This window comes from Herpailurus yagouaroundi, unplaced genomic scaffold, assembly GCF_014898765.1.
Source record: "Herpailurus yagouaroundi ecotype Mexico unplaced genomic scaffold, PumYag 28, whole genome shotgun sequence".
Lineage (NCBI taxonomy): Eukaryota > Metazoa > Chordata > Mammalia > Carnivora > Felidae > Herpailurus > Herpailurus yagouaroundi.
The window spans coordinates 125,752,155-125,774,878 of NW_024412376.1; the positions used below are offsets into that span (position 1 = coordinate 125,752,155).

At 34.8% G+C, this 22,724-nt stretch overlaps 1 protein-coding gene across 24 annotated transcripts in view; it reads right to left on the reverse strand.

Annotated features, from left to right (window-relative positions):
• The window catches only part of FIP1L1 (factor interacting with PAPOLA and CPSF1), an 82,919-nt gene that overhangs the window by 21,013 nt on the left and 39,182 nt on the right, over positions 1–22,724 (reverse strand). For 13 of the 24 annotated variants that reach the window (XM_040483537.1, XM_040483603.1, XM_040483578.1 and 10 more), the window contains 3 exons: positions 18,179–18,272; positions 15,891–16,047; positions 1,629–1,655 (listed from right to left, as the gene is read on the reverse strand). In XM_040483537.1, coding sequence (XP_040339471.1) covers positions 1,629–1,655; positions 15,891–16,047; positions 18,179–18,272 — 278 coding nt within the window. The remainder of the gene's footprint in view (positions 1–1,628; positions 1,656–15,890; positions 16,048–18,178; positions 18,273–22,724) is intronic. The other 11 variants (XM_040483615.1, XM_040483601.1, XM_040483552.1 and 8 more) reach the window with 1 other exon arrangement.

Consider the following 22,724-nt stretch of genomic DNA (forward strand, 5'->3'; position numbering starts at 1 on the left):
AAATACTTTGTTTTAGATGTATAGAAATTTCCTTAAAATTATAATTTTTAAATAAAATCTTACCAGTAAATATATAAATGCTTAAGGCTGAGAACATCCATCATAAAATATGTTTTAGATAGCACAACCCTGAAGAACTATTTTACAAAGAAGGGCACATAATATAGTTTCTGGATTAGTCTGGAAGGAAAATAATTTGTATCTTTATATCATGAGGTCTGCATTCTCAGTAATTCATAATACCTAAATGAAATACCACAGAATATGGCTAAAAGGGACCTTAACAGTTAATCTACTCTGCACTTGCAAGTTCAGATGGTCAATAAAGCATCCCAACAAAAGACTTTAAGATTCTACAACTTATGATACCAATTCCTTCCAAGTTCTAACAACCCTCACTGTCAGGAAATGATCTAAATTACGTGACTTACATCTCTCACACTACAATTCATATGCTGTCCTGAATGACAACAAGAAGCAATCCATCGTCATATACTCTCTATCACCCTCTATATATTTGAAAACACTTCCACTAAGCCTCCTTCTTCAGTCATTGATGTAAAAATGAATCCCAGTTCTCTTAACCCTTCTCAAAGTCCATTTAAATCCATTTTCGGCCCTGCTGCAAGTTGTTTCAAATTCACCATGCTCATCTTCACTGCACCCAGTGTCAGGATCTGTAACTTCTCTATTAAACATCTCAGAACTGTGAAGTTTAGCAATTAATGGCAGGAAAAAGCCTATCTTATACACCCTTTCAACCACATTTCTTTTTAAACTAGACACACCAATGGCTCCTTTAGATGACTTTTCCTGATAAGCCTTTTTCAGCCACATTGATATACAATCAGTGACTCACTATCCCACAACTACATATGCATACTATCCTCTGCTACCTAAACTTCCACGATTTCTGTTTATCAAGGTCATTGTGAATCCAGACCCACCCTTCCGAGCAATGTCATCTCTTCTTTTCATATTCCTTGGCCTTTAATACTGAACTCAGTAAAACACTTGCTATCACATTTGCATCACACTCCAAAAAAATATTTTTAAAAAGGCAACACTGACAAAGTATCAAAAAACAACCCTTGGTCACATACAAACTATTGATCACACCATTACAACAATCAACAATTTAATGACCACCCTAAGAACAACCATCTGACCAGTTGTCAATCTACCTAATTGTATGGTTCAGAACGTATTTTCTCACGATACTGAGTTATGCCAGCAGGGTAAAAAAATCAGAAACCATGAAAAAGTCAAGATAAATGATCCTTCTCTTCTCTTTGCAGTTGCTTTAGCATATAAAAAATTCACTGGTCTGAAAAAACTTTTTCATACAAATATTTTTTTATATCCCATACTGTTTTCTTCAACAAATTGATATGGTGAGAATTTTCTCAGACTCTCTATTTCTACAAAAAGTGGGTAAGACAGGTATAAGAAAACTAAATATCTTAATCAAAACTGGAATGAAGCAAAGGCAGAGCTGAAAATAGGACCTTGAAATCCCAATAGCCTATTCCACAGTCTAACCACATCGACACTGTCCCTCCTGGAACTATAAGCTTGAAATTTCATGTTTATTAACAATGATGGAGAAAACATGAAAAAAGTTTTACCTGGAGGTGGTACAGTTATTGGAATACCTAAAAAACAAGTGATGAAATTTAATATAGTAATTGGATTTTATAACCTGTTATGTATTTATGCCATCACCAAAAAAAAAAAACCTTTGAAATAAACCCCTCGCCTCATTTTCCTGGCTTATTCACTCAAAAGAAGCATTCTGTTTTCTTGCAGAGGACCAACAATTCCAGTATAACATCCAACTTCCTGATGAAACCCCAGTCTAACAACTTGGTAACAAGATTTCCCCCACTAGGTGTAATCACAAAGTTAGACATCAGTTAAAAAAGCACACTTGTGCATTTTTTGTGCACAAACATCAAACTCCATGAAATTAACACTAAGTTTGATAATCAACATCTGATCTTGTTATTTTAATAGAAAAATTGATCAACAGGCTCTTTAATACTGTACTTAATACGAGATAACTCTGAAGATGATGAATATTCACTTTAGTAAAGCTTTGTGGGACCTTCAAATGTTGCTGTGGATTGTTTTACTGCTGTTGACAGGATTGGGGAAAGGTTATTATTTCCTTTGATATGTGGGAGTAGAAAAGGGGGATATAGCCAATTCATATAGATATGTGTGTGTGTGTGTGTGTGTATAGATATATACACGCACGCACACACACCCCCAGGGCACATTAAGATAAATGTGGACAATTTACTTCTATAGGAGTCAGTATATACTAATCTGAATGACTCTCATTCATTTGCACATTATAAACTTTAAGAAATAAACTATGCATAAATAAACATTCCTAATTTACACTGGTCAAATGTGCCCTTAAATCCTAATGTAAAACTTATGTGGCATACAAATTCTATTTTTTTGTATGAAGAATAATGACATTTCTAATTAGGAAAATAGAAAAATTTTTCATGAAAAATTTTATACCATAATTTCAACAGTCAGAATGGTTTACTAAATCCTATCTTAAAAACTGCATCAAAATTCGTCCAAAAGAGGGAGGGGGGGATGTCAAATTCATTAATTAAATGCATGGGGAAAAATAATGAAAACAATCACTTTCAAATGTTTTCTTGTCAATGGAAACATCTGCTAATAATTTAAATTTTTTCTGCACATGTTTTACCAGAATGAGAGGTTTATATAAAAAAAAAATCTAAAAGTAGCCAGAGGCCTTAAAATGGAGAATGAAGCACCTGATTTAACTGCCCACACATTAAAGGATATGCTAAACTTACAAAACCAACAAGACTGAAAAAGATATATAAAAGACATGTAAGCCGTTATGTTTCGAAAATTGTTAGACCTCCAAATGTCTACTAACTTCATCTACACCTCATGGCAATTCTGGTCCATCCTGAAGTTACCTTGCTGCTTCCTACATTACTAACAGAATCCAGCAAACAATACAAGCTAGCAGAGTCCCAGACACCATACTAAATGGGAAAAGTAAGAAAGGCAGAGCATATTAAGTGTTTCTCAATATCCATTATTACCTGATTTTCTTTAGAACAGTATGAAGTCTTCAGAGCACTGTTTAACTTCACTATGTGGCCTGGTTTTTACATTTAACTACATGATTGCTTTCTTAGGGGTACAGTAGTCCCTCCTCAGCCATGCTTTCCAGTCTCAGCCACAGTCAACCATGTCTGGAAGCAGGTGATTCTCCTTCTGACATACAGTCTGAAGGTCAATAGTAGCCTAATGCTATGTATGTCACAGTGCCTATGCCATTCACCTCACTTCATCTCATGACGCAGGCATTGTATCATCTCACATCATCATGAGAAAGGTAAGCACAATACAGTAAGATATTTTGAGAGGGAGAGATCACATTCAAATAACATTTTACAGTATATTATTACAACTGTTCTACTTTATTATTGTTGTTAATCTCTTGCTGTGTCTAATTTCTATATTAAGCTTTATCACAGGCATGTAAAAGTGGGGAAAAAACACCGAAGATATAGGGTTCAGTACTATCTACCATTTCAGGTACTCACTGGGGGTCCTGGACCCTTGCAGATAAGGGGACAGCTACTGTATAAGACAAAGAAAAAAATTGTATGCCAACTAGGCAAAGAACTCTGTAATCCTACTAAACTACTTAAATGGATACATGAGCAACATGCATCACTTTGGCTAACACTCACTACAATGTACTAAAATGTGAATTCATGCAAAATAACTAAGAAATTACTAGTCAGCCCTCTCAAAATTTAGAATTTGAAAACATCAAAGTTGTCAAATTTTCACAAAACATAAAGATAAAAGTTATAAACAAATTATTAATTATGCTATGAAGGTTGTTAAAATTAGTCTTTTTTTCTAATGTTTGAGAGAGAGGGGCGCCTGGGTGGCTCAGTCGGTTAAGCATCTGACTTCAGTTCAGGTCATGATCTCACAGTCCGTGAGTTCAAGCCCCGCGTCAGGCTCTGTGCTGACAGCTCAGAGCCTGGAGCCTGCTTCGGATTCTGTGTCTTCCTCTCTCTGACGTTCCCCTGCTCGTGCTCTATCTCTGTCTGTCTCTGTCTCTGTCTCAAAAATAAATAAAAACATTAAAAAAATCGAATATTTGAGAGAGAGAGAGAGAGAGAGAGAGAGAGAACGAGAACACGAGTGGGGGAGGGGCAGCGAGAGATGGGGACAGAGGATCCTAAGCAGGCTCTGCATTGACAGCAGCGAGCCCAATGTAGGGCTCAAACTCACGAACTGTGAGATCATGACCTGAACCAAAATGGGACTCTCAACCGACTGAGCCACTCAGGTGCCCCAAATTACAATCTGCTTTTAATTTTAATCTTTCTATAATAGTATCATAGGGCGGGCTTTTAAACAATCAACTGTAAAGAATTAAGAACAAAAAGAAAAATCATGCCATATCTATATATAGATATACATCTTTCTAGTCAATATCTACTCATCACAATGTTAGTATGAGAACCAGAAAAGGCCCTTGTGAGACCTCTAAGATATTTCAATGCAAATCTTTATTGGTTAATGTTTACTGAACCAGAACCACAAGGTTGATAAAACACAATACAAATCAATTCTTTGGTGTTATCAGATATATTTTCAAAATGCAACTACAAAAGTTTAATATGTGATATAATGTTAGGTCAATAGAATTCTCATATAAAAATCACTATTTAGTATTTGACTTTTGATAACAAGAGAAACAGTAAAGAAAGAGATAACTGGCCTCCAAAATTATTGTCCTCATCTTCAACACTCCCATCTTCCTGGCTACACACACACTACCTAAGCAACAGATATGAATTACACAGGCAAGTATTGTGTTTTACTGTTTCCTTTAACTGTAAAATGAGTATGAAAAAAGTTTATTATTTCCCTGGAAAGCCTCGCGTAACCGTAATAAAAGTAAGATTTCTAGTACTGTAGGCCAAAGCTTTTAGAAAACTAATATTCAAGTTCTAATAGGACTGAGTAGATTAGGTTTTGAAACTTTAGTGACCACCAGAAAAACCTGGAGAGTTTGTTAAAACACAGATTGTTGGGTCTTGCCCCTAGAATTTCTGATTCAGTAGGTCTGCGGTATGGCCAGAGAATTTGCATTCCTATCAAGGAAATGATGATGATGCTGAGCAGAAACCCTACTCAATGCATCAGATCCTAAACTTCTCTATGGATTGCTGCTCAACAGCTCAATATTCAATACACATGAAATAAATTCCATTCCAAATTTTTATGAAACAGAACATGTGACACTTTGAAGTAAAATATTATAGCTGTAGGACAGCCTATACGGTCTAGCATCCTCAAAAGAAAGAGAAATCAGATATAAGTTTTCCTGTAACGCACGCATACTCTTCCATGTAAAGCATGGGGGTGGGGATCCTGAAATCCTATTTGGGAAGTGAAGAAATGGAGATAAAGAAATAGAAAAGCAGCAGCCCTGTGATACTTATTTAAAGGAATTTACTATATTTTTAGTATTCGCACAAAATTAATAGAGGCTCTGTACTCAACAACAATAACAATGAAAACTGTGTATGAACTCATTCTCAATGTAGCCCATCATTATTTTTCTAAAGCAGAAAAAAGTTACATGCTAGATAGCCTGACATGGCTTCTAATGATCCCTGCCTCTTGCTGATTTACGCCTTTGTATACATTTGGTATTCATACCCTCCCCTGGGTGTGGACTAGATAAATAATGACTTATTTCTACAAAAAAAGATCTAGCAAAAATGACAGGATGTCACACTTCTGTGTCTAGGTTAAAAAAGACAGTGACTTCTATTTTGCTGGTATCCTCTACTGTCTTCTCAACATTCATGCTTTCATGAACCAAGCTGCAACATAGGAAATGAAATGAATCTTGATTTCAACAAAGAGGTGACTGATCTTGAAAGAGTAATTTCTCAGTCAAGCCTTTGAGATGACCGTCTCAAAGTCTGTGGCAGACTCTGAAGCAGAGACCCAGCTAAGCTGTCCCCACTCCTAACCCACAATAACTATTTAATAATTAATGTATGTTGTTTGAAGCCACTACTTTCTGAAGTGACTTGCTACTCTGCAACAGCTAACCAATATGTATAACTACCTATCATTTCTCTATTAGGTTCAAGTGAAAGGAAAAAAAAAAAAAGCACGGCAGAATTATGCAAATTAGGCTTCCAAGTTCCCACCAACTTCTAAATTTCATTGGCACTATTATGTTACAAACAGATAAATTTGATCACTTTCCTTAACACTCACTGATTTCTACTTCTAAGTCATCAAGCTTGTAAGTAAATTCTGCACAAAGAAACTGAGTACCTAGAGTCAAGGTTTATAAAAATTTTTAAATATTACCTTCCACACTACATGCTTTTCTATGCATCAGTATTTTTAAGATTATACATACACACAAATTGTCTACCATCTACCCTGTAAGAAAAGAAACAGATGTAGAATACCATACAACTATTTAATGATTAAAGTAAAACAGTTCATTACAGGGTGCAAAAAAGGATGGAGTAATGTTTTTAAAAATTTGTTAAAAGGTGCTATGGTCACAAAACTTAAAGCAACAAAGTTATCAGTCTACGCCATACCTAAAAGGTAAACAAGACAATTTTATGTTAAGTATAAAGTGAACTATTTTATCCTTATTAGGAATACTTAATCCTCTAATTTATAAAATAATCTAAAGCCTACTGAACACAAAAATCCTACATTAGACAAATAAAAATATCTCTGAATAGAAATGTCAGTATTTTTACAAAGGAACTGGTCTCTATAAGCTCCAATATAATCACAAAATGATTGGAAGAGTGGCACAAACAAAAGGCAAATATTAAACCATGATTAAATTCTATAAAATGTAGCATCCACAGTACAAACGTAACTATTATAAAGGGAACACCCATGAGAAAAAAGGACATTCAAAAATCATCATTGTAGAGAAGGTTTTAATATCCATGAAGCTTACATTTAAATTAATTGCGCCAGTAATGTTCAAATGAAAAATAATTACAGATAATTAGCATTATTCCCTATTTTTAGTTCACTGAAAATATTAATCGGCTGTTGGGGGTTTTCTAATATAAAAAAAAAAGAGAAAATGAGTACAGTTCTCAAAAACTTCAAGGAATATATTTTTAAAGGTACTTCTGGAAAAATTATTTTGGGCAAGCAGAGTCAGTTAATAGGCAGATGTACTGTATAAGACCAAAAATCTTTTTTTTTTGTTTTTAATTTTTTTTTCAACATTTATTTATTTTTGGGACAGAGAGAGACAGAGCGTGAACGGGGGAGGGGCAGAGAGAGAGGGAGACACAGAATCGGAAACAGGCTCCAGGCTCTGAGCCATCAGCCCAGAGCCTGACGCGGGGCTCGAACTCACGGACCGCGAGATCGTGACCTGGCTGAAGTCGGACGCTTAACCGACTGCGCCACCCAGGCGCCCCTATAAGACCAAAAATCTTACAGAACTACAAAAATTAGTCTAATAAACATCACATTCATAAAACAGCTTCTCAAAATTGTACCTCCTCAAGGGTACAGATAATATTCACCCAGTATAGGCCAAGCTTTTGCCAAAGCAGCAATTCTTCAAGTGTTATCTGGAGATTCCCAGGGGTCTCTACCCTTCTAAGGAATCTGCAAGGTCAAAACTACTCTCATAAAAATACTAAGACGTTATTTACCATTTTCATGCTCATTCTCTTACAAGTGTCCAATAAAGTTTTCTAGAGGCTACACAATGTGTGAAACCACAGAAAGATTTAAGGCAGAAACAAACAGAAGAATTCAGCTTTTTTCTATTAAGCCACACAGTAATATTTGCAAAAGTATAGAATAAGGCCACTCTTTGCACTAAATGGTTTTTTTGTTTTGAAAAAAGTATTTTTCATACAAATATTGTCTGAATGCTAATATGTAATAGACTTACTAAGAATATTTTTTAAATGATATTTCTCAGTTTTAATTTCTAATACAAAAAACAGATAAACCATGCATAAATAAAAGCTCTTTGCGGGGCCATATTAAGTTTAAGAGCCACTGTGCTGGAACCAGACTGCTAACAGAAAGCTCATCCAAAATGCAGACCTCAGAAGAAATGCAGCAAGACTCCAGAGGTGAGCTGCCTTTCTCCCTAATTCCCTGTATCATGGCTAACCCAAAATCAAGATATTTAAGGAATTCACACAACTTTTAAGTTCATATAATTCACGGTACTATGTGACTAGTAGATACACTAAGGTACTTGACCACAGTCTTTCGGGATGAATTTAGGAAACCCTTCTTAACTGCAGAACCCTATGCGTTTTCAAATCTAGATAAACAGGTAAACACCTTATATACAATTTTAAAAGCAGGGATGATTTTTCTCTGTGGTCTGAACTAGTTGGACTACAGTATTTCAGTAAAGCAAAAAGCCTTTTTCAACTTAACAGAATTCTACTCCTGAGAGTTTTAATTGTTCTGAAGACTTACAGAACCATAGTCACATGAGCCTTAATTTTGATTAATGTAACAAGAAATGAGTTAAAATGAATCTGCCTTCTTTCAATAAACTCTATTTTCAAAAATGAAGATAACATAGGATGACACTAAAGTTAATCAACATTTAAAATTTTAAATTAAAAGTCTACAATAATATGTAATATAGTTTGAACATAGTTTAAAAAAATAGTTTACAAACATTAATTAAATTATTTTAAAAACAAGATAAGCCAGACACAGGACAAATACTGTATGATTTCACTTACATAAAGTACCTACAGTAGACAAATTCATAGAGAAAGAAAGAAAGAGAGGCTACCAGGAGCTGGGGTAGGAGGTAAGAGTTATTGTCTACTGAGTACAGTTTTGTTATCAATAATGAAGAAGTTTTAGGTATAGACAGTAGCGATGGTTACACAACACAGTGTATTTAATGCCAGTGAACCATGCATTTATAAATGGTTAGAATAATAAATACTATGTACATTTTACCACAATAAAAAGTACCATAAAAATCAACTGTACTATATAGCATCAATCCTTCCAATGTTACAATTTTTCTTCCCGATAAACAAGTACATCACAAGTTTATATTCACTAGACTTACCACAAATCAGGGAACACAAAACAGCAAAACCTCAGTTAACTAGATTTACAAAAAAAAAAAATCTGGTTCCTCAACCTCCCTAACTTCTCTATCCACAAATACATATGCATGCACTTCAACATGAGGGAAATACAAAAAAAAAAAAAAAGAAAGAAAGAAAGAAAGAAAAAAGAAAATAATAATAAAAATTTTAAAAAAAGCTTTTCAAAGAAATGATATTGAGGTAAATACACACAATGCCATATATAATACAGTTTTCTCGACGCAGGTCATGATTCATTTCAACACAGGGAACAAAACAGGCTTTCAAGCAAAACTGCCTACTGGTTCTGCTATTTTCTTTTTTTTTTTTAATTTTTTTTAATGTTTATTTATTTTTGGGAGAGACAGAGACAGAATGTGAGTGGGTTAGGGGCAGAGAGAGGAAGACACAGCATCCGAAGCAGGCTCCAGGCTCCAAGCTGTCAGCACAGAGCCGAACACGGGGCTCGAACCCACGAGCTGTGAGATCATGACCTGAGCCAAAGTCGGTCGCTCAACCGACTTTGTAGTACCGATTTTCTAGGTACTACTTAAATGCCTTAAACCCCAGTTTCCTCTTCTATAAAATTAGAATAATATCTACTTCAGATGTTGTCAAGAATCATATAGAGTTAATACATGAAAGGTGTTCAGAAAAGTGCCATCAATAGTAAGTAAGCATTCAAGAAATACTAGCTATTATTAGCTATTACAAGTGACCCTTAAACAACATGGGTTTGAACTGCACAGGTGCACTTACATGTGGATTTTTTTATAGTACAGACCTATAAACTCGTTTTCTCTTCTTTATGATGTTAACATATTCTTTTCTCTAGCTTACTTTACTGTAAGAATATAGTACATAATACATATAACATAAAAAAATATGTGTTGACTATTTATGTTACGAGTAAGGCTTCCAGTCAACAATGGGCTATCAGTAGAAGTTTCCAGGAGGTCAAGTTATATGCAGATTTTTGACTGCTTAGGAGGTTGGTGCCGATAACCCTGGTATTATTCAAGGGTCAAATGAATTTCTACTATTACTCAGTGAAACCATGAAGCTCTACTAATGCATTTCTGAGAAATGTAACACAATAGAAAGTAGTGGGTGGTTCAATAAAAGTAACAGACTTTCTGAAAGTTAAGATGCTGAATAATCAGTGTTTTCAAGCTACTGTTAGTATGGTAGCAGGAAACCACATTAAATACGTTTTCACGTAAAAAAGCTAGTCCAAATGTCATGACATTCATTTAGGACCAGAGGTCCCTTACATATTTGCTATACTCTCCCATTCAAAACGTTCTCCACTGTTCTTACAAATCAATTGTGGCAAATATTTTATTGTTACTAACAAGGTTTCATGTATGTTTGTTGATGTGTGTTTCAGGAGGGTAGGAGGCAATACACATTTCCTTGTCTGCTATTTGACAGTAAAAATCCCTTGAATACATGCGACGTCTATCACCTCATCTTTGTTAAGGAGCCCACTTAATGTGATGAGTCATGCCTGGAAACCTCCAAAAACTGACCATAATTTTTTTTCTTCAAACCAAGGCATTTCTGAGAGTGAATAGAAATAGTTATGCTGAAATAAAAGGTATAAAAGTAAGACCCATTCCAGGGGAAATCTGGATATACAGTCACTCTATTTATGAAAAAAGCATCTGAAAATATAGGCATAATAAAATGATTACTATCTTTGTCCCATCATATACAGGCCTTTAAAACTTTAAAACTTCTGCATTTCAAAACAAATGTTACCAAAGAAAACATTAAAATACGTTTAAAGTTTCAAGGGATATTTTTTCCTTTCTTCCTTTAGTATTTCTCCAGAAAATCCAAGGTTTCTCTAAAAAAAATGGAGTAATTTTTAAGGAAACATGAAAAGACTCCTGGGCCACAGGCTTCTTCCATTAACTGCTTTTAATTCTTAAGGTGATCTAAATTACAGTGAGCTCCATAGAATGTACTCTAATCATGTGGTTCTGTGGTAAATGGTAACTGAAAATGTGACTTTAATCAAGGCCAATATTCAGTTGGTATACATCCATGTAGCCATACTGTTATTGAAAGCTAGTACCCACTCTGACTGATAAGTGTCTGACTGTATCAACTGTCAATCTGAAAATCTCTCTGGTGTTATGGATACATAAGCACATTAACTCAATCAGCTATCTTATTTAAGGAATGTCAAGTATACAAAAGATCTTTGTGATTAGCATTGTTGAGAAACACAGGTGGAAATGTGAGCTATGTTCTCTCCCAACAGCTCATGAGCTGGTACAATTAAACAGTAATTCAGATAGTCTCAATTTACAAATATTTGGTTTTAGTATCAATTGGTATCTCCCAGCCACCAGCAAATATACCAGTTAGGTACTGCTTTAACAAGCATCAGAATTCATCTAAATTAGTATTCTTAAATGCTGACAGGACAGCATGGCAATTCTAAGAATAAGCCATCAAAGGAAATCCAGACAGGTGTTTAAAATATGGAAAGCATGTAGCTGAAAATTAACATTACAGGCATACCTCATTTTACTGCACCCACTTTACAGCACTCTGTAGTTACCGTGCTTTTGTTTTTAACAAACTGAAGGCCTGTGGCAACACTGCATCAGCAAGTCTACTAGAGTCCTTTCCCAATAGTGTTTGCACATTTCACGTCTCTGTGTCACATTTAAGGTAACTGTCGCAATATTTCAAACTTTTCATTATTTTATTTGTTATGGCCACTTGTGATCAATGATCTTTTGATGTTACTGTTTTAACTGTTTTGGGTCACCACAAACTTCAATCACATATAAGATGGCAAACTTAAACGATAAATGTTGTTTGTGTTCTCTCTCTCTCTCTCTCTCTCTCTCTCTCTCTCTCTCTCTCTCTCCTTCTCCCCTGAGACACAACAATAATGAAATTAGGCCAGTTAATAGCCCTACAATGGCCTTGAAATGTTCAAGTGAAAGGAAGAGTTATAGGTCTCTCACTTTAAATCAAAAGCTAGAAATGATTAAGCTTAGTGAGGAAGGCATGCCAAAAGCTGATAGGCCTCTTGTGCCAGTCAAGTTGTGAGTGCAAAGGAAAAGTTCTTGAAAGAAATTAAAAGTGCTACTCCAGTGAACACATAATGATAAGAAAGCAAACTAGCCTTACTGCCAATATGGAGAAACTCTGAGTGGTCTGGATAGAAGACCAAACCAGCCACAACATTCCCTTAAGCCAAAGGCTAATCCAGGGCAAAGCCCTTATAACTTTCTTCAATTCTGTAAAGGTTGACAGAGGTGAGGAAGCTGCAAGAAAAAAGTTCAAAGCTAACAGAGGTTGGTTCGTGAGGTTTAAGGAAAGAAGCCATCTCTGTAACGTAAAGTGCAAGGCAAGGCAGCAAGTGCTGATACAGAAGCTGCAGCAAGTTACCCAGAAGGTCTCACTCAGATAATTCATAAAGGTGGCTACACTAAACAGATTTGCAATGTAGATAAAACAGCCTCCTATTAGAAGAAGATGCCATCTGGGACTTCCACAGCTCAAGAAAAGTCAAGGCCTGGCTTCAAAGTTTCAAAGGACAGGCTGACTCTTTTCTTGTTAGGGGCTAATGCAGCTGGTGACTTATGCTCATTTACCATTCTGAAATCCTAGGGCCCTTACGAATTATGCTAAATCCACTCTGCCTGTGCTCTGCCCTAAAAGTGGAACAACAAAGTCTGGATGACAGCACATCTGTTGACAACATGGTTTACTGAATATTTTAAGCCACTGTTGAGACTACTGCTCAGAAAAAAAAGATTCCCTTCAAAATATTACTGCCCATCGACAATGTGCCTGGTCACTCAAGAGCTCTCTGTTGGAGACACACAAGGAGATTAATGTTTCCATGCCCCATAACAAATATCCATTCTGCAGTCCATGGATCAAGGAGTCATTTGACTTTCAAGTCTTATTACTGAAGAAACACATTTCATAAGAATAAAGTTGTCAGAGACCATGATTCCAGTTGTCTGGCAGATCTGGGCAAAGTAAACTGAAAACATTCTGGCAAGGATTCATGATTCGAGATGCCATTAAAAACATTCATCCATGATTCATGGGGAGAAATCCAAATATCAATATGAAGAGGAGTTTGGAAGAAGTTGATTCCGTGCCTCGTGGATGACTGGGAGGGGTTCAGGACTTCAGTGGAGGAAGTCACTGCAGACGTGGTGGAAATAACAAGAGAACTAGAATGACAAGTGGGGCCTGACGATGTGACAGAATTTCTACAATCTCAGGGCAAAACATGAACAGATGAGGGTCTGCTTCTCATGGATGGGCAAAGAAAGTGGTTTCGTGAGATGGAGTCTACTCCTGGTGAAGATGCTGTGAAGTTTGTGGAAATGACAGCAAAGGAGTTAGAATACAGAATATTACATAATCTTAGCTGATAAAAGCAGAAGCAGGGTTTGAAAGGATTGACTCCAAGTTTGAAAGTTCTACTTTGGCTAAGATGCTATCAAACAGCATCACATCCAAAAGAGAAATCACTTGTGAAAGGAACAGTCCACGGATGAGGCAAACTTCATTGCTGTCTTATTGTAAGAAATTGCCACAGCCACCTTAACCTTCAGCCACCACCACCCTGGTAAGTCAGCAGCCTTCAACATCAAAAGACACCAAGATCAGCAAAAAGATTATACTCACTTAATGCTCAGATGATGATAAACATTTTTTAGCAACAAAGTACTTTTTAATTAAGGTATGTACATTGAGTTTTAGACATAATGCTATTATTGCACTCTTTAATGGACTATAGCATAGTATAAACATTAACTTTTACATGCACCAAGAAACCCCCCAAAAACATAATTTGATTCATTTTATTGCAGTGGTCTAGAAGTGTAATATCTCCGAGGTAAGCCTGTAAATAAATAACTTAAACAACAGAAAAATAATAATCAGTGTTACTCTATGGTGTAATGCCATAGATGACCTAAATATTATTAAAAGATACTAATCCTTATAAATAGAAGTTATATGGCAAAGAAATGGAGTAGTTTTATGATTTTGGAAAAAGTCATACTTCCAGATAATGCCAGTGCCTATGAAGAATATCCTACAGAGATTCTAAATATTGTATCAATAAGGTATTTATATTTTCACCATTTTTCATACCACTTACTCTCTCACAATAGCTAGTGTTGACTATATAAATTATATAAAGCAATCTGGGGATATACTGTATTAGCAATAAAAAAAAATTCTTTCAAATCACCATTAATACCTACTAAAATTAAGATTATCAAGCAATATAGCATAAGGACTATTATAATGTACACTGATTATCTTGTAATGTCACTAAATCAAGTATGTTCAGAATTAACTATTTATACATTTTATCTTTTCGGTAGACAAAGGACTCATCAATGAATCACTACATCCTCATTCCTTTTCCTTTTCCTTTAGTTAATTCTCACCATATTAAAGACCTAAGAATCCTGGGTCCCATCACAACCTCTGAATGGTTTATGCTCCAAAACAAGAAATTTGTTGAATTTTAGAAACAACGTCGTCTGGAGTAAGCACTTCCAACCTATCCAGTCTTCTCTTTCCTCTATTTCTAAGACAACAGAATCTCTAAAACCAGACGTTTTTCATAATTCTTATCCTTTATGAAGACAGAAGTGACAATGGAAGGGAATCAAAGTTGTTGTGGCTGTAGGGCCAATTAAACAGTTGATATTTAGAGACCAAAAAGGAACACTATAGGGAAGGACTATTCAGACCCTTAAAGTGCCTTGGTACTCTTATCAAAACTGGTACCTTAAAACGAGTACGGCTCTCTTGAATTGCCAAGTAACTGAGTGGAAGTGGCTCTTTAGTATAAATTAACTTTATTATTTAGTATAAATTGATATTAACTTATTTATAAGTGTAAGAAAACTTTATCTCACGTATGTAGTTATAATTATGAGCAGGAGCTAGTTTTTATCATTTACTGCTGGTATTCTCCCTAGGAAGAAAGTAATTATTATCTCAATCAGTCTTGCTATTTCATCCAAAACTGATTAAGGGGAATAAATACCAGAAGCTTAATGGAAATAAAATAACAAAGGCCCCTGGATGTAAGGTTGAAAATATAAAAATCTGGGGATTATTCATGAATTTTTTTCTATTGCCACCAATTACACAAATAATCAAAAGTGGCTCAAATATGATAAAACTAATTTTCTGACTTTTTAAAAGAAGTAAATACCAGGTATCTGGCACCCAGAAGAGGTCTACTAAAAGGAAATCAGGATACAAAAAAACGACCAGAGATTTTCACGTCAATCTCTTCACAGGATAGATTTTTTTGAACCTACTCCAATTCTGAAAGTATCTTTAAACCTTTTCAGAACAAGTTAACATGGTTTATGTATACATAAGCTATGTATACAATTAGCAATTTTAGTGATCACTATCATACCTTGGATCACAATTTTCTTATCTGTCCAGTCTTCTCTATTAGTGTATTCTTTGCTGTGCTGACATAGCACATACAGATTTGTTTTCACTCCGAATCTATTGAAGATTTAACATAAGTTTCCTATCTATTAATTATAATGCAGTGCAATCAGTGAAGACTTTATTTTCAAATATCTATTTTAATTATTAGAATTCAAAATAGAAGAAACACTCATGGTTATTTTTCTCTCAAAATCAAATGTGTTATTTACTATTTACCTGGTGGTGGAATCAGAGGTGGAGCAGTGCTGACAGTTGGAGGAGGTGGAAGAAATGGAGGAGGTGGAAGGTGGGTGGGAGGAGCTCCTGGAGGGAAAAATGGAGGTGGTTTGCTAAAATTGTTGTCTACTTCAGTAGCAGATCTTTCAGAAAGGACCTAAAATTAAAATATAGTTAATTTTAAAAACATACCTAAGATTAAAAACTCAGTAAATTTATTTCATTTAAGAAACAAAGTAAAAAGTTTTATTCACATAACACATATTTTGAAGCAAATTTTCCATGTCTGTGATTTATGTGTATATGTACAGATGTGAGTATATACTCACACACACTATTTAAGATGTCCACATAAAGCCTAGAATAAATGATTGAATCATTACCAAAAAAACCTAGTAAGAATAAAAACATTCTGGGGCACCTGGGTGGCTCAATCAGTTAAGCGTCCAACTTCAGCTCAGGTCATGATCTCATGATTCATGAGTTTGAGCCCCATGTCAGGCTCTGTGCCGACAGCTCAGGGCCTGGAGCCTGCTTTGGATTCTGTCTCCCTCTCTCTATGCCCCTCCCTGCTCACACCCTCTCTGACTCTCTCTCTCAAAAATAAGCATTAAAAAAAACTTTAGAAAAGAATAAAAACATTCTCAATGAGAGTATTTATAAATTAAGTACTTTATAAATATAATGTAATAAGTATTATCTTTGTTACCCAACCAAGTTACTGTACTCACATTAAGGCAATGTAATCATTAGTCACAGATAGAAGCATTAAGAAATCAACATGGCAACAGAAGAGATCTTCACTGTACTAGGGCCTATCAGCAGGTGGTATGCATTAACAGGGTGCAAATAATAGGCAGCCCGATATATAAATAACTTTTTCATGTGAGCCTTGTAAATTTAAGAACAAGGGTTCATACTTGAAAAGTGGAAGTGTTTACAAAATAGTGATTTGTGTAAAAAGGTAAGGGACAGGCAGCAAACCTACAGGAGTGACACACAGAAATCTGGATTTTTGTCAGGCCTCCCTGAGGGATTCTGATGTGCAAACACATTTAAGAAAACAGCAGAAACAGACAACATAATGTGCTTTTAATGTACACTTCTAAAAATCCTTGCTGGCTGAAGGGTATCATTTAAACATAATCCCTCTTTTCATTAACTTCTTCATTTTTAAGTATAGCAATTTTTGTAACACTTATGCTGATAAGCTATTTTTTTTTTTAATTTTTTTTTTTTTTTAACATTTATTTATTTTTGGGACAGAGAGAGACAGAGCATGAACGGGGGAGGGGCAGAGAGAGAGGGAGACACAGAATTGGAAACAGGCTCCAGGCTCCGAGCCATCAGCCCAGAGCCCGACGCGGGGCTCGAACTCACGGACCGCGAGATCATGACCTGGCTGAAGTCGGACGCTTAACCGACTGCGCCACCCAGGCGCCCCTGATAAGCTATTTTTTAAAGTAGGGAACAGAATTATTCTAAGAAATCCAGGCATTTTAATGGTGGGGAAAAGAAGAGAGAACTATCTACCAGCTTAGAAATGATTTACCCTCAAGCATGCTAAAAACAAGATTAATTTATTAAAAGTGATGAGGATCAAAACACTTTGACATTTTTTAAAGCACTGAGAAAAAGGAAATAATTTTTAAAAACGTATGATCAAGCTAATAGCTGAAAATCTGTTACTAAAGTTCTAACTTGAATTATCCACGTTACTAATAACTCATCTCCTTTCATTATTCACTTGAAAACAAAGAAAATCTACTTCCCCCCAAAATGTCACATTTCATAAATTATGTATGTCCATACAATGAAACTATCATAAAGAAATTTTAAACATTTTTAAGAATATGGAAAAATGCAAATGATAATTTTTTTTAAGGATACACAAAAAAGAATCATAATAGTATATCGTAATCTTGCTTGGTGACAAAGAGAAGTAAGTACCAGAGTGTTAATCTTTAGATGCTAGAATTATCGGTAGTTTTATTTCCTTCTTTAAACTTTTCCAATATTTCCCTTTTTTAGTCCAATTAGCCTATATATTATGCTTACAGCAAAAAAAAAAAAAAAAAAAAAAAAGAGAAAGAAATCTTACTGAAAAAGATCTAAACGTAATAACTTCTAAATAGAATAGCTTTTGTAATAAGTGATTAATTCCATATTTTAAATCTAAAATACCTAACATTGATAACATAGCACTATAAATGTATATTGAATAATTAAATTAGAACATGGATGTAATTCTTCAGTTTCAAAATTAATTCATTTTTAAAATACGAAACCTGTATGTTGCTGTTTTCGTTTGCCCGTCGTCTTCCTTCTACTCGGCTAATTGTTATAGTCTGACCAATAACATCGATTGCCCCAGGTAATCTCCTGTAACATAGAAATTGAAATCAATTCAGTTTCACCTAATTAGATGTTTGAAAAATAACACAAATATTAAGTGAGAAATAAAGTCTAAAACCTTTTGCAATGTACTTTATAAAATAAAATCAGAGGATAGTACACATTGAAAAAAACTTCACTAAGTTAGTTAGATCTCACTATTTCATACTGTCATAAAGACTAAGCTTTATTTAGTAAGCTGGAACCTATATACCCAATGACGATCATGTTAAATTCACAGATTTTCTTTTAAATTTACTTTTTTAACAGTTTCCAACTGAATTTATCTTTGTGGAACTGAATCAGGTAGCAAATGCTAAGCAAATGGAAATAAAATTTTTTTGGCCACTGTAATTGTAACACGTATTATAGTTCTATTACAGAAACTTAAAAATTCCCCCAGAAGACTTGAAATGAAATAATGCTCATTTTGATACACACTGTATTTTCCTTAGTGATTTATTCCAAGCATTAGAAAGCTTACAATGGGATCCAGTTTTCCATTTCTGATAACTTCCTTTAAATAGAAAAAATTAAATATTTAAATGCCTACTCCACCTCCAGTTGTATTTATAATCCATTAAATAAGTATATGAATACATTAAACACAGTGTACCAGAAAATGATGCTATAAATTTATCTAGGAGAAGCAAGTAAGTTAAATTTAAAAAAATAGGGTTAAAAGCCATTTAGTTAGTAGTTAAGGATTTTATGAAAGTATATATGCTTAACAAGTTACAGAAATCACTTGTAGGAAGAGGCAATGAACAATGGATGCAAATTAGATGAATTTCTCTTCATCTCTACTTTAGTTCTGAACAATTCTGCCTTTAAAACTTTGTAGAAGTAAAACAACCAAGTACCATGGATCTTTCCACAGTCACAACAGTTAGATTCCCAAAATGACTAACAGCAGCTACCATTTGCCAAATGTCTACACATCATACCTAAACCTCACAATAAAAGTCTGCACTTACTGAATTACCGTGTAATTGTGTTAGAGATGTTAAAGCCAGGGCTCACGGGGAGGTCACTGGCATCAGTAATAACTAAATGGCAAAACTCAACTTTCAAATCTGAGTCTTTCTAATTCCAAAGCCTACATACAGATCCCTTCCCTTGAGCTACACTGCCTTCTAGCAAGATAACTGGCTTTTGAGAAATTTAAGACTTCTGAAAACCAAAACTGGTGAAAGTTTGCCTCAAGGGAACCTTGAGACGCCCCATGATTATGTGCTCACAAAAACAAAGACCCTAGAAACAGTATATAATGGCATCTGAAATGTCTTCAACTACATAGTCAGCTCCTACTTATCATCTTGCCCACTTCGAACTTCTATTCTATATAATTCTAATATAATTTTTAAAAAGTTCAAGCTTTTCTGATTTTATGCCCACGTCATTGACTTTCCGGATTTCTTCATGATCTCAAGGAGCGAAAGTGGTTTTATTTACTTAACTCGTACCCCTTCAATATAGCTGGAAACTATCCTAACATTCATACATTAGAAAAAATCCAAATATCTCAGACATAAAACAAGTATCACTCCAATTTTTTCCCTAAAACTTAATTACAAAGCTATGACCACTGTAACTTTGTATCAAAACAGATGCCATCAGCCCTCTAATATCCACACACAACTCAGATTCCAACATCCCAACAGATACAGGTGCATATTCTGAGGCCAGAATTTCCCTTCACCATTTATTGCTACCAAGACTTCATTGTAAAAATCTTTACCTCTACTATTTCCTTTTCCACTCTTTTCTATTCCCGATTGCTGGATTCTCCCTTCTAAAACTTATTCCACCTGAAGAACAAATTCTCACACATTTGTTTGGATTTTCAATTTCTCCAAACTGCTGAAGTAGGAAAACTTAAATCTAGATCTAACACTCTAATGTCTTTCTATATACCATGGATTTGTAAAGACTTCTGCTTTCAAAAATTCTGGGACACATGAGAGTACTCACTTCTTAAAGTTTATCTTAAATATGGTCAATCTAATTTTTTCAGCTTTAAGTGAATTACTGAAGATTCAAAATGGCAAATACTAAGTTTCTAAAAACACACGTGGAAAATTAGCCTTAACAAATGTACATCACTAGAAGAAATCCAGAAAACTACAATTTCTTACACATTATTTCCACAATAATACCTCTTTACCCAGGCATTTTTACCACACAGACTGATATATCTTAGAAATGTTAAGTTTACCATTTTGTTCAGAAATATTTTAGGACAGATACATAAGCATATACCGAAGTAACAGCACATAATATTTAACAGAGATGATTAACTATCCAATGTTATTCTGATGCCACATTATGAAAAAATGACATTGAACTATATTATTCTGAAAATTTTTAATGACACATTTCTATTTCAATGCATAAAAAGATTTAGTAGAGCTTTACTATGAGGATCTATTATAACTTGAGTCTCCACATAGCACAAGTTTATCTTTTTTAACTTTTTTTTTTTTAATGTAACTTATTGTCAAATTGGCTAACACACAATGTGTACAGTGTGCTCTTGGTTTTGGGAGTAGATTCCCATGGTTCGTTGCTTACATACAACACCCAGTGCTCATCCCAACAAATGCCCTCCTCAATGCCCATCACCCATTTTCCCCTCTCCCCCACCATCCCCTCCCCCCATCAATCCTCAGTTTATTCTCTGTATTTAAGAGTCTTTCATGGTTTGTCTCCCTCCCTCTCTGTTTGTAACTATTTTTCCCCCTTTCCCTCCCCCGCGGTCTTCTGTTAAGTTTCTCCAGATCCACATATGAGTGAAAACATATGGTATCTTCCTCTGACTGACTTATTTCACTTAGCATAATACCTTCCAGTTCCATCCACGTTGCTACAAATGCCAGATTTCATTCTTTCTCATTGCCAAGTAGTATTCCATTGTATATATAAACCACATCTTCTTTATCCATTTGTCAGTTGATGGACATTTAGCCTCTTTCCATAATATGGCTATTGTTGAAAGCGCTGCTTCCACATAGCATAAGTTTAACTGGGCTTACACGTTTGTTCAATAAGGCAGATAGCTAATATAGCTACCAAGATTCTCTTCTGTGTTGGACTAAACCATATAGCTAAAGAGAGACAGAAACTAACCATGATGGAGATCTGAAGTTTCATTAATCTACAAGCTTAATACAGGCAGTGGATGTTCACAAGAGCCTCTACCTTTCGTGAATATGAAAATATCTCTGAAATTATAATGGAATTAAATAAAAATTAAAATGGCATATTTTGATGATTCTGATATAAACTGCTTACAAAGATAAAACAAAATTTTTAAAGTGACAGAATTAGGGCCAAGGGAAGGCAAAGAATTAATTATTAATCTTTTGCCACAAATTTATCTCTGAGCTTCTCATTTTTTACCAGCCAAAATAAAGGACATCTTTAATAACAAGTCTTTTAATGTAAGATAAAACAAAGCATTAACCCTGAAGACTGCTCTTCCCGGTAACAAGAGCACCACCTACAATGTGCTAGGAAGCACTGTTCTAAGCACTTTAGATACATTTACTCTTCACTACTTCCCTATGAAGTAGCAATTATTATTATTCCCATTTTACAGAAGAGAATAAAGAGAAAAAAAATTTCTCCTGAGTCCATGTTAAGAGAAAGTAGGATAGAGTACAGTTTTCAAACTTTTTTGACCCCAAAATATATTTAAGAAACACATTTTACACAGTAATCCAGTAAACACATAAAAAAAACTAAAAGCTTCATGAAATAATACTTACACTTATTAAAAAGGAAAGAGTAGCATTAAAATCAAATACGAATTATTAGTATTAAATATCACACACACAAAAAAAACCAATACAAACCCCAGAAATATTTGGTGGTTGAGACCACAAAATTCATTTCACACCCCACTAATGGACTGCAATCTCATGATGCTGTGAAAAACTGAAATAGGGACAAAGTCTCCAATTACTACAATGAAAACATAAGTGAATTTCACAGAACCGTTTCTCAAAATGTTCCTCAATATCGAGTGAAGCATAACAATGTACGATCCAATAAAAGCAATTCAAATCAGGGAGAGTAAAACCACGTGATCTGAGTACATAGCCCTTTTGATGCAGGCTTTATCTAAAGATTTAACTGTACTTTTGAGCAAGGGTCCTTACCTAGCATACATGGGATACTGAGGGACCAAGAGGATCCTGAACTTAAATATATGCATGTGTACAAATGCATTTTTCAGTCAAGAGTCCACAGTTTGCAGGAAATTTTCAAAGAGGTTACTGTTTTAAGTACAGAACCACTACTCTAAAAGAATAAATGAATCATGTCCTTGAGAAATCTATGAATGTTGCCTTCTCACAACAGAACTTCTAATAAGAACTGAGGAGCAATAATTCATGAATGCATTCTCTAGGAAAAAACGTAGATGTGACAGTTTCA